Genomic DNA, 11,758 nt, shown 5'->3' on the forward strand with positions numbered 1-11,758 from the left:
GGGCTCGCAAGCAGCTGTATGAACATTTCCGTGGAAGCTCGGAGGAGGAGCAAGAGTTCAAGGAATCGATGACAGCGTTCAAGAGGAGGAGAAACCTTGACCAGGACCGGCCGGTGGCAGTCGTGCTAGCAGGCAACAAGACGGTGCGGGAGACGTTGCTGGAGCGAGGGTTCCAAGAGTGTCCTGAGGGGGACGTGGAGGGGCCAAACTTTGACTTCAAGTGGACGATCAACCACGGTGACATCAACTTCGAGCAGCTGCGGCCCGGGCAGATAGTCAATCACTTCCCCAATTCCGGCCCAGAGATCGGCACGAAAGTCGGGCTGGCGAAGAACCTGCGATCGTTGCAGTGGCTGGACAAGGTCGACATGAACAGGTTCTTTCCTCGCATGTACAACCTGGCGAACCCCTGGGAGATGCAGGACTTCGTCGAGGATTTCGTCTTCGTTGCCTCCCACTGTGAGATCGTTCGATTCCTTCAGGGGCTGCCGGTCTCGGCATCGACCAAGGCTGGATGGGAGGACGACAAGGGCGGCAGGTCGAGGCGCATCCTCGAAGCCGCTTATCACGTGTGTGGGAAGTATCTTGACAACAAGCAGAAGTTGAGGAGCTTGGATCCCACCGGGAGCGTGCAAGGCGTGCTTACCATGGAGGATTATCTGCAGCTCCGGCCTGACTGTCGCACCCAACCGGAGAAGGAGCGCGAGTCAGCCCGCAAGGGCAGGTGGGATGAGGCAGATGATGCCAAGATGCGCTCCGACATGGAGGCGATGCTACAGCGGCTGCAAGAGGATCACATCCAACTGAAGATGGACGGGACGAGGAACGTATGGATCGTGAAGCCTGGGCATGGCTCGCGTGGGCGAGGGATCAAGTGTTTCGATGATCTCATCGCCATCATCAAGTACGCGACAAGCAGGAAGAAGAGCGCGATCGTGCAGAAGTACGTGGAGAACTGCCTGCTTCTGGACGACAAGAAGTTCGATATCCGTGCTTGGGTGCTGGTCTCGAACTGGAACCCTCTTACCGTCTGGATGTTCGAGCCCTACATCCGACTCTGCACTGACGATCACAGCCTGGAGCCCGAGAGCCTCGAGAACAAGTTCGCGCACCTCTGCAACCGATGCGTGCAGGAGCACTCAGACGAGTACGAGGAGGAGGACGGGGAAGGAGGGACAATGTGGAGCGTCGCCACCCTCACTGACTACCTGGACGCCAACTTCGGAGACGGGAAGGAGCTGTGGAAGAAGATCAGAGCTCAGTGCATGCAAATCGCGCTCTACGTGATGCACAGCTGCCAGGAGGCGATTGACAACAGACTTGGCTGCTTTGAGTGGTTCGGGCTTGACTTCATGGTCGACCTCGACTTCAACGTCTGGACCCTCGAGTGCAACATTAGCCCCGACCTCTCCAAGGGCACTGAAGTCCTGGAGCGACTTGTCCCTGCCGCCATGACATCAGCATGGGATATGCTCCTCGAGTTCCCCCCAAAGGTCCATGCCCTCCTCTCATTCCACTCGCCCGACTTTCAACCTCTCTGAACCCCATCCTTTTGCGTCCTGCTCCAGCTCCTGCCGTCCTCTGCTCCTCTCTTGTTTGCGTGCTCCTCCTCCTCCTCTCCTCTCCTCGCTCAGTCCTTGTGCACTCCCGCATGTTCGCTGACATGAGTGCAGGAGGAGGAACGAGACGTGGAGCATGGGTGGGACTTGATCTACCGCGGGAAGGAGATCAAGAGGGACGTCATTCAGAAGCGCTTCTGGCTCAAGAAGACTCTGCTCACCGAGCTCCGCGTCGGGCGTCCTTTCAGCATGAGGGATGCCCTCCAGGCAAGGGTTGCGGATTCCCCTTGCTCTGCGCTGAACCCCCGGCAGGTGAAGCTCGGCAGCTGGACCAATCTGTTCCTCAACACACAAGATCGTGTGAAGGTGGTGAAAAAGGTAAGAATAGGGTAGAGGAGAGAAGAAGAGGTGAGGCGAGGAGTGGAGCGGAAACGAGGAGGGGAGGAGAGGGGAGGAGAGGAGAGGACAAGAGAGAGAGAGCGGAAAAAAGGGGAAGGGGGGGAGGAGAAATGGAGAGGAGGAGTCACAGTCCGCTCCAGGTAAGTCTCAAGTCCAAGTCTGCTAGGAGAGACTCAACAAAGAGCAAAGGTGATGCTCTCCTACACCCTCTGCTCCTTACTCCTCCTGCTCTCCGCCCCTCTGGCTCCCCCTCCTCCTGCTCCTCCCCGCCCTTCCTGCTTCTCCTGTCCTAGTCTTGGGGTCGCTCCTCTACTTTCACCGCTCACTCATTGCTTCTTCTCGGCTAGTGTCATCCTCACTTCTTTCTCTTTCTTTCAGACGGAAGCTCGTCGGACTCGGAGGCAGACTCGTAGCCTTGCGTGTATCATAGAGTTTCATCTACATTCACATGTACAAGATAGCTTTGACATGTTACCCCTCCAACTACCTCCCTTACCTCCCTCTGACCCCCTTCGTCCCCTTCGTCACCCTCCCCCACCCCCGATCCTCCTTCCTCCCCTTGCCGCTTCTTCTGCCGACTACCGACTACCACATAGCTCTGTTGGCGATGGTTCCAAACACGAAGATCGGCTCCCTCTGCCCCGCAGCGTCAGGAAAGGAAGGGTTCAAGCAAAGAGGAGGGGTGCATAAAGGAACGAGGAGCTGAGGAAGGGAAGGACGGAGAGAGGCGAGAGGAGGAAGGTCACCGGGCCCTTGAAGTTCCATCCTATCTCCTGCAGCCCGTCGAGGAAAGACGGCATGCGTGATGCTGCTGCGTCTCTGCCGCACGAGTCAAGCTTGAGCTCATCCTCTTAGTGCTTCACCTGGCGTCAGCCTTGAGCTGCAGGACCTCCTCGAAGTCAAGAGAATCGCTGGAGACGAGGAGACGTCAAGGGCTCGGGAGAGAGGAAGCAGAGCAGGAAAGAGCAGGAGAGGACCTCTGCCTCGAGGAGAGGTGGAGCCTGAAGTGCTCGAGCGCGAGAAGCGACTGCAGGATGTCGAGATCCTTCGCGCTCTGTTTCAAGACCACACACTGGAGGAATAGCGGTGAGAGGAACAGGAGCAGCAGGGAGGAGGGAGGAGGGAGGACGTACAGGATGGTCTCCCCTCCCGGTATAGACGAGCATGAAAGCCTGATCACGAAAGAGGTGGACAAGACGCCCAAGCTCCTGCGGCCTGAGGCGAGTCTGCTCCGAGATTAGATGGCAATAGAGATGGTGAGAGCACCAGAAAGGAGACCAAAGATCATGAGAAAGAAAGGAGGGAGAGAGGAAGGGAGAGGTTGGAGAGGGAGGAGAGGGAGAGAGGGAGAGAGGGAGAGAGGGAGGAGAGGGAGGAGAGGGAAGAAGAAGAACAAAGTCTACCTGACTGATGCTCCTGAAGGTCGACGCCCAGTAGCCTTTGAAAGTTTCTCTGAGCTTGTCTGAAAGAACAATCAACGAAAAGAAGCGTGTGTATGGGAAAAGGAGGAAGCAGCAGGAAAGGGTGTTGGAAGAGAACATTAGGAGAAGGTGGATGTGGTAGAAGGAGATAAATGGGAGAAAGGAAAGAGAGAAGAGGGGTGGGAGGAGGAAGGGCTTGATACTTTGAGGGACTGCACGTCTCGGGCGGCTAAGGACGGGCTCTGATCTGGAGATGTCTGCAGGAGACTTGATGATTCCCTCCTGTTCAAAATAGCATCATTCATTTGCTTCCGGCTGTCCCCTCCTCCTCCTCCTTCTCTCATCCAATTCCTTCTTAATTCTCTCATGACTTTCCAACATGCTCTGCCCCTTTCCTACATTTTCCCTCCCCCTCCCCCACCTCCTTCCCTTTGCCTGCCCCCACCCTCCTCCCTTTACCCTCATCTCCCATTCTTTTAGCCCAAACTGCTCGCAGGACTTACCGACACAAAGGCACTTGCAAGCATGGTCGCTCGTTCAAGGTTGAGGAAGCGGAAGACGATGGTGTCGAGGCTCTGCAGACAAGTCAACTGCTGCTGCTGCTCCCCTCTAGAGGACGAGACGAGGATGGAGGAGACTGCAGGGAGGCATGAAAGGACCTTTAGGATGAAGATAAAGTCCAAGGCCGATAGCACCACGTACGAGCCCCACACGCAGAGAGCGTTTGTTCCTGCGTCCGTGTCATCCTCCTCCGTCCCTCTCGTTTCCGTCCTCAACTTCGCTTTCAAGATACTAAACCTCACCTCCACTCATTCGACCACCCTCTCGTTTTCCTACCATCTTCCCTCCTCCTCCTCCTCCTGCTCCCCTCCTCCTCCTCCTCCTCCTCCTCCTCCTCCTCCTCGTCTCCCCACCCTTTCTTCCTCCTCCTCCTCCTCCTCGTCTCCCCACCCTTTCTTCCTCCTCCTCCTCTTCCTCCTCGTCGTCGTCTCCCCACCCTTTCCTCCTTCTCCTCCCCTTCTCCTCCTCCTACCAGCCAGCCGCGCAAGTTCGATCCCCACGACAAGCCCGACGAGGTCGGCGACAGCCACCTGAGGCAGAAAGTGAGAAGGCAAAGTTTGTAGTCAAGTTTTGGAGCTAAAGTCAATGTTCTCAGTTCACCTGGGCATCTCCTTTGGCTGTGATGTCGCCGAGATTCTCGTTCCTTGCGCTTCACGTCAGCGACTCATCCGACAAGTTTCTCGTCACCTCCCGGCGAACTGCTTGTAGAACGTTCCTCTTGTTGCAGACCTGCAGGGTTGTCAGGAGGAGTCGACAACAATGTTAGCAACGTTGTCAAAATAGACACTTGCTTCAAACAAACTGAAATGGCAACCAGGACGGTAAACGCCTAAGTTAAAGAAAGAGGACACACATGATCAGTCGAAACATCCAGGCAACGATCATACACTTACATTTGTAAAGATCTCTTGGATCACAAAGGTTAAAATTTCCATCCCATTGGCAAAAACCCACCTGATACCGTCACCATCACCTCCTCTAATAGGTTGCAAGAAGAAGCAAACATCAGCGCTGCTCGAAACCTCCACCTCTTCGCATCAGAGTCAAAGTCTCGACCCCATCTTGCAGCAAAAATCTGACAGGTAACAAGAGACGTCAGCACTAGACATCCTCTGCTATCATCATCCTGCTCAACAAACATCTCACCATCTTTCCAAACTTCCCGAAAGCATTAGCGAACACCCAGCCAGAGGCGGCGGCGACGCCAACCTGGAGCAGAGCGAAGGTCATTTAGCATGTGCAGCCCTCAACGACTCCCTCTGACTTTGTTCGTCTTCACCCCGAGGGCAAGCAGAAGCGATTGTGTGCCGAAAACGCTCACGGTCGAGGAAACGATGCGCTGCAGCACTATCAGACCTCCTTCGCATGTGCCATGACATCAAACCTGCAGGATTCTCCAGATGGTGAAAGAGTAGTAGTCCTCTGACACTCCTCTAGGCAGGAAAGACTGCTTCACTTTGAATGCAACATTCGACGCCTTGATAAATCTAGTCAACGTAGAGGCAAAAGCAACTCATATCTCTCACCTTACGAACAAACTTGCGCACAGTCCCCTTTGCACTTATCCTCCATCTCAACGAAGTGATCTCTCCCAGTCGGATCTCTTCCACCACATCGCTAACAATTTCAACATTCTTTGCATCTGCAATGAACTTCCCGCTTCGCGCATCCCATCGGAGTCGTTTTTGTTGAGAGCCGTCAAGCCTGACGTCATAGACCTCAGGCCCTTCACGCTCCTCCGAGTCCAAAGTTCCAGAAGCATCAAGATTCCTTGAACTCCTCATGGCAGTGCTGCTACCGAAACAGTTAAGATTACATGCTCTCTGTTCGAGAGAGCAGCGCTGGATTCCAAGCGCTCTTGCATCCTTGTAGCTGAAGGCTTGTCTCACACCTTGAGCAGTGAAACCGATTTTGATGGCGCCTCTTGAACGTTCAGCAGCAAAACTGACTCGTGCTTTTGGCAGGAAAGAGGGAAAGCAAGGAAAGCAATCTCCCACACGTATTAACAAAACCATGATACATGTTCTAACAACAAAACCGCGTATATACATCGTCCTTCTGTTCGTCCAATCCTGCCATCGATTTATTTGTATTGCATCTTCCGATTCTGTTTCGCCGTTGAAAAGATGGCGTGACATGATCAACTAGTCGCTTCTAAGACATTTCACGAGTGCAAAGAGCCTGAGCCAAAAAAGTAAGCGAACCATCGAATCAATAAGAAGGTTCCAGACAATATAGCACAGTGGGTGATGGTAGTTGAATGTGAGAAAATGGAGGGGAAGGGACGAGCAGAGGATGACGTTGAGCAGAATCGAACGGAAGCAAGGAGGGGGTGGGGAGGGGCGCGTGTCGACTTGAGTGTTGTTGGATACAACACAGTGGATCATTTCTATCCAGAAAGAGAATAGGAGAAGGATGGATCGGGATGATGAAAGATTCATGGTAGAAAGCGGAAGAATCGACAGGAAGAAGCAACAGTACACAAGACAGATGATCAAGAAGGGTAGAAGAAAGTGCAAGAATTGAGCATACGTGGGCTGAAGGAAGCAGTATGATAGGCAACGCAAGAGACAAAGGGCGAGGACGAGGAGAGGAGCGGAGCAAGGGAGGAGTAGCACAACGAGACAGGTGCATGTGGAGGTAGGGAGGATTCTGAGGACTAGGAGAGGAGCTTCAAGTCGACGAAGGCTACCTTCGGCCGCCTGCATGCCTTCACTAGTGAACTACCCCACCTCCAGACATACCCCTACCCCCTTACCCCCACACAGCAATGACAACTCTTATTAGAGAACAAAGCGGTATGCGTACCACCTCACCGAGAGAAACACCTATTTACTGCAAGGAGTGGGTGGGGTAGGTCTGCAGTTGGGGGATGAGGGCCCTGTAGTTTTGTGTAGACTGTGATGCTCTGAGGCAGGCTCTCTAAGTAGGTTGTGTTGTTGGGGGATGAGGGCCATCCGGAGGAGGCACCGGAAAATGGCTCCCAAACCCCGACTGATCTCCTCCTGCGCTCTCCCCCGCCCCGCCCCCGCCTCTTCCCTTGATCCCCTAGCTGATCTCCTCTCTATCACTATTTCCCCTGATTCTCGCTTTTTATTGTCACCTCTTGGTACAATCAATGACTTGACCTTGCTTGCTACATTGCTGCAACGTCAGGATTTGAACGAGATGAATGAGGAAGGAGCATTTGTTTGCTACATGGAGAGAGACAGACAGACAGACAGACAGAGACTTCGAAGTTTCTACCTGATCTTACACTGTTTCACAGTTATCGTGAAGATCTGTCCCTGAGCAGGAGAAAAGAAGAGCAGCAGGCAACATGAACTGTTGTTGTGCAAGGAAGCCGTCAGTCAGGGAAGCGACTCAAACTCAAGCTCCAGTCAGACGAGGCGTTCCTCCCCAGTCAGCCATTCCAGCGCACACCACAAGACAGAATCTTGGAGGTCTCGTCCAACTACCTGCTTCCTCGTTGTTCTTGGTTGCTTCTTTGTCGCTGATTCTTGTTCATTTCGGATTGCTTTGTTCGATGCTCGTCCGAGTGAGACTGACTCGAGTACCTCTCAGGGGTTGGGATTGTGTTTCAAGCCGGCCCCAGCGGTGAAGGGCTGATGGTGGCATCCCTCGCTGTGGATGGGCCAGCAGAGCAGAGCAAGAAGGTACTTGAACTTGAGTGAGATTCGATTCCTATCTGACCTCTGCCTGATCTGTTCTCCTTACTTGTCTCTTGGTGCAGGTGAGGGCAGGAGACATTCTTGTCTCCATCGATCAAGTTGACGTCCGAGGGATGAGCCCCGAGGATCTCGCGCAATATATCCTCGGACCTCCGGGCTCAAGGGTTCGGCTCGGGTTTATACGCGACGGCAGCGAGGTGCAAGCCATTGCGTTTCCTCCTCTCTCGTCTGACCTGCTTATCTCTTTTCAGCTCCTCTACGTTGAGCTCACTCGGGGTTGGACGATGAAGAGAAGCGTCGACTCTAAGTGGTCCAACCCGCTGCCTCCCAACCACTCGCTGGTCTCTGGTCCCATCGGATTTCCCTAGCTCCAAGAGGAGCAAGTCAAGAGATCAGGAGATCAGGATCGTAGGCTGCAGCTGTTGGGGAGGGGGGGAGATAACGTCCAGCAAGGGTCGAGCTAGCTGAGCAAGTTGTTGCTAGTCTCAGTTCATTACACAGTCCTCTCGTCCCCTCCATTGACTGGCAGCTGAGCGCCAGTGACCTTGTAGAAGTCGGGCCCTGCCAGCGAGCGAACCACCCGAGCCACGTCATGTGACGTGATCTCTGCCTGCCACCCATGCCCGTCATTCCTCCACACTCCAACCCACCCAACCTCCTGCTCCCCCTCCCTCCCCCCCCCACCCCCCGCAACCTGCACTCTTTTCCTTTCCCCCCAACATCCTCCTCTCCCATCCTCCCTCTCGCCTGGCCTGCCCCACCTTGAGGAGGTTTCTGCGCTTGTACTGGTCAACCGTGAGGTTGTAGGCGGCAGCGCGGGTCTTGAGCACTTCCTCGCTCCACAAGCCGGTGTCGAAGACAGCGTCCGGATGGACCGTGTTGACGCGCACGCCGTGAGGAGCGAGCTCAAGAGCAGCGATGCGGCCCAGCTGGGTGAGAGCTGCCTTGGCAACCTGAGCAGGCACTGTGAGAGGAGGAAGACAAGTTGCATGAGGCTCACGGAGTAGCACGACATGCCTCGCCCTGGTGCGGGAGCATTCTTAGTGCCGACGATGATGAGGCAGGGGTCGACGCCGAGCTTCAGGTAGGGGATGGTGGCGGTGAGGAGCCTCTGGGAGGCAGTGAGGTTGACCTGCATGGACCGATCCCACTGCTCGGGCTCGATCTCCTCAATGGGTGCAGACTTAGGAAGGATTCCAGCGTTGAGGACAAGGATGTCCACACCACCGAAGCTGAGGAAAAGAACGTCAAGGGAAGGAAGAACGAAGAACGAAGTACTAGGAGACAAGAGGAGCTGGGATGGGAAGGGCAGGGTAGAAGGAGGGAGGAAGAAGGGAGAGGGGTTAAGGAGAAGAGAAGAGGATCTTCACCAGTGAGCACAGGTTGAAAGCGCGTCCTTTACAGCCTCTGCATCAGTCAGGTCACACTTGATCCCGAGGAAGGCCGGGCTCTTGAAGACTGTCGACACCTGCTAGTCCTCAGCTGGGGTTGCTCTTCATCTCGCCCTTTTCACCTCTGGGTTGATGTCAAGAGCCACCACACAAGCGCCGGCGTCAAGAAAGGCCTTGACAACAGCCTTGCCAATGCCACTTGCTCCTCCGGTCACCACAGCCACCTTGCCGTCAAAGTCCTTCCTTCCTCCTCCCTTCCTCAACTTCGCTTGCTCGAGCTCCCAGTACCTAACGGTCCCAGTCATGCGAGCAAGAGGAGGACGAGGAAGATCGCACTCGACATCGAAGAGGTCCTTCTCCCCCAGGCAGCAGTAGCAGCTGAACTTGCCAGCCCACATGATGGCACGAGAGCTGTATAAGGATGAGACGTGAGAAGGAGGAGGAGGAGGAGGAAGAGGAGGAGGGAGCCTTACGTGTGCTTTGCAATGTCATCGTTGATCTTCGTCTGCTTTACTCCGATGCCTGCTGTGCACCATCCCTTGCCTGGCAGAAGAATCCACCTGTTCGCACGTCAGCTCCTCCTCCGTTCCCATGATCTTCTAACTCTAGTGCGCCCCCCTCCCTTCTCTAACAACATCAACCACACCAAAACATCCTCTTCCACTTCCTCCCTCGAGCATCAGACCTGGGAGCAGGGTCCAGCATCTTGTGCTCAGGCTTGCGGTTGCGGTTGAAGTACGCCTCGTACTCGGACACGTAGCTCTTCACGTCCTGCTCGGCTCCCGTCTGGTAGTCGTGGATGATGGCAGGGACTCTCTTGGTCTGGATGATGTGGTCCGGAGTCAACGTCCCGACTTGCGACACCTGCAACCCCACGGTCAGCTGCTGGAGCATCACCCGTCTGCCCTCACCTTTGACAAGTCCGGAAGGGACGCGAAAGTTTTGGCTGCGTAGCCATTGTTGGCCTTGACCACCATCGGGACGCCGGCAGCAGTACTGACCTCCTTCCTGATCTTTGCGATGGCCACCTGGCGAGCCGCTCAATGATGTGCAAGGGGAGGATGAGGAGAAGAGAATCAGAGCAGGAGGAGGAGGGAGAGTACCGGGTCAAGCTTCTCACAGGCTTCACTTCCGCTCTCAAGAGACTCGAAGTACGCCTGCTTGGACTTGAGAAAGTCCTCCGCCTTCTTCACATTGGCGATCATGTTCTCGTACGAGGTCTTGGCGTCGTTGCCCCAGGTGAAGATGCCGTGGTTGAGAAGGATAATGCAATCGAGTTTGGCCCAGTCAACCCCGACCGTCATCTCTTTGACCTTCTTTGCGAGCACGAAGCCAGGCATGCAGTAGGGGACGATTAGTGCCTTGTCGCCATATATCTCCTTGATGAACTTCTCTCCCTCGGGCGTATTGGTCACCAGGCAAACGGTGTCGGAGTGCGAGTGATCGACAAACGTATAGGGGATAAGAGCATGGAGAATCGTCTCAATCGAAGGCCCAGGCGCGTTGGGGTCGAGCATCGCCTGCTTCTGGATGGTAACGAGATCAGTATCCGAGAGTGTCGCCAAGTCTGGAAGCTTGAGCAGAATGTCCATGCGAACAGGAGCGAAGCCTTGCTTCTCGATGGTCTGACAAAGACAAGCACCATGTCACTAGAGAACAGCAAAACGTCGAAACATTTTCAAAAAGTCAGGCAGACGTTCTACTCTTACCGCAAGATCCCATCCGCTTCCCTTGACGTAGAGCGCAGGAATCTCGTTGCCGAAGATGTCCTTGTACGGAGCCTTCACCGAAGTGTTGCCTCCACCATGAAGCACAAGATCATCGTCCGACCCACTGCCGCTCCCATCAGCATGCACAAGTTGAAGTTAGGATGGAGGTTACATGAGACGGGAGGTGTAGACGCGAAGGGCGAAAAGCTCTCCATTGCATTTAGCAGCTTCCTCGTCGTTCCACCGGCTGTAGACCATCTGCCAACAAAGTCAATCAGATCGCCAGCATGACCAACGTCTTCTCCTCCTCTTGCTCACTTCCAGCGTTGAAACACACAGAGAAGCTTATCAACGCCTTAGACCTCATCGATGAGACTTTTACAACATATCTCCTCAAACCTTCCTTTCACACCATGTCACATGGCATATCCCCTCTAGTGATGATCATAGTACGGCTGGCACAAACCTACCCTAGCTTGCTTCTTCGCACCATTCTGCTTCCTCTACAAAATGCCGGCTCGCTCCAACTAAAATCCTGAATTCTTGCCTCTCATCGTGAAATTTCAGAACTTTGCACTCTTCGTGCTATCCTGCCCCTGCCTCTGCTCCTGTTCCTGCTCTTCCTGCTCCTCCTGCTCCTGCTCCTGCTCCTGCTCCTGCTCCTGCTCCTGCTCCTGCTCCTGATCCTGATCCTGCTCCTGCTCCTGCTCCTGCTCCTGCTCCTGCTCCTGCTCCTGCTCCTGATCCTGCTCCTGCTCCTGCTCCTGATCCTGCTCCTGATCCTGATCCTGATCCTGCTCCTGATCCTGATCCTGATCATGATCGTGATCATGATCATGATCATGATCATGATCCTGATCCTGATCATGATCATGATCCCGCTCCCGCTCCTGCTACAAAGCGTTCTCTTGGTAGCATTCGTCTGTCGCACATCCCGGCCCCCACGAGTGATCCACCCCCACCCCCTCTGACTACGCCTTGTGGGAAAGCTATCCCACCCCCACTGTTCCCTCAAAGACTACCCGTATCCGGGAGACAATTCCCTAC

General features: G+C 54.7%; 4 protein-coding genes across 4 annotated transcripts; 2 read left to right on the plus strand and 2 right to left on the minus strand.

Moving 5' to 3' along the window:
* Window positions 1-764: 764 nt before the first annotated feature.
* GUITHDRAFT_96831 (hypothetical protein) lies at window positions 765-2,426 on the plus strand. The gene is made up of 5 exons (XM_005825980.1): window positions 765-1,493; window positions 1,674-1,826; window positions 1,872-1,937; window positions 2,099-2,147; window positions 2,337-2,426. Exons 1-5 carry the CDS (start codon window positions 771-773, stop codon window positions 2,369-2,371), a joined length of 1,026 nt encoding a protein of 341 aa, XP_005826037.1. The 5' UTR covers window positions 765-770; the 3' UTR covers window positions 2,372-2,426.
* Window positions 2,427-2,543: 117 nt separating this feature from the next.
* On the minus strand, window positions 2,544-5,724 carry GUITHDRAFT_114933 (hypothetical protein; the record flags this gene model as incomplete). The annotated part of the gene is made up of 16 exons (XM_005825981.1): window positions 2,544-2,594; window positions 2,705-2,777; window positions 2,822-2,869; window positions 2,936-3,030; window positions 3,362-3,420; window positions 3,598-3,661; window positions 3,883-3,954; window positions 4,039-4,109; window positions 4,413-4,470; window positions 4,541-4,583; window positions 4,628-4,669; window positions 4,963-5,015; window positions 5,087-5,149; window positions 5,205-5,279; window positions 5,325-5,417; window positions 5,467-5,724. 16 exons carry the CDS (start codon window positions 5,722-5,724, stop codon window positions 2,544-2,546), a joined length of 1,218 nt encoding a protein of 405 aa, XP_005826038.1.
* A 1,824-nt stretch (window positions 5,725-7,548) lies between these two features.
* Window positions 7,549-7,979, plus strand: GUITHDRAFT_114934 (hypothetical protein; the record flags this gene model as incomplete). Its single annotated transcript, XM_005825982.1, has 3 exons — window positions 7,549-7,596; window positions 7,674-7,808; window positions 7,863-7,979. 3 exons carry the CDS (start codon window positions 7,549-7,551, stop codon window positions 7,977-7,979), a joined length of 300 nt encoding a protein of 99 aa, XP_005826039.1.
* Window positions 7,980-8,104: 125 nt separating this feature from the next.
* Window positions 8,105-11,204, minus strand: GUITHDRAFT_143855 (hypothetical protein; the record flags this gene model as incomplete). Its single annotated transcript, XM_005825983.1, has 13 exons — window positions 8,105-8,221; window positions 8,373-8,564; window positions 8,612-8,843; window positions 8,982-9,079; window positions 9,125-9,290; window positions 9,339-9,413; window positions 9,476-9,562; window positions 9,688-9,866; window positions 9,914-10,030; window positions 10,106-10,627; window positions 10,712-10,835; window positions 10,884-10,969; window positions 11,202-11,204. 13 exons carry the CDS (start codon window positions 11,202-11,204, stop codon window positions 8,105-8,107), a joined length of 1,998 nt encoding a protein of 665 aa, XP_005826040.1.
* Between the last annotated feature and the right edge of the window lie 554 nt (window positions 11,205-11,758).

The sequence above is a fragment of the Guillardia theta genome (assembly GCF_000315625.1).
Source record: "Guillardia theta CCMP2712 unplaced genomic scaffold GUITHscaffold_79, whole genome shotgun sequence".
NCBI classification, from domain to species: domain Eukaryota; class Cryptophyceae; order Pyrenomonadales; family Geminigeraceae; genus Guillardia; species Guillardia theta.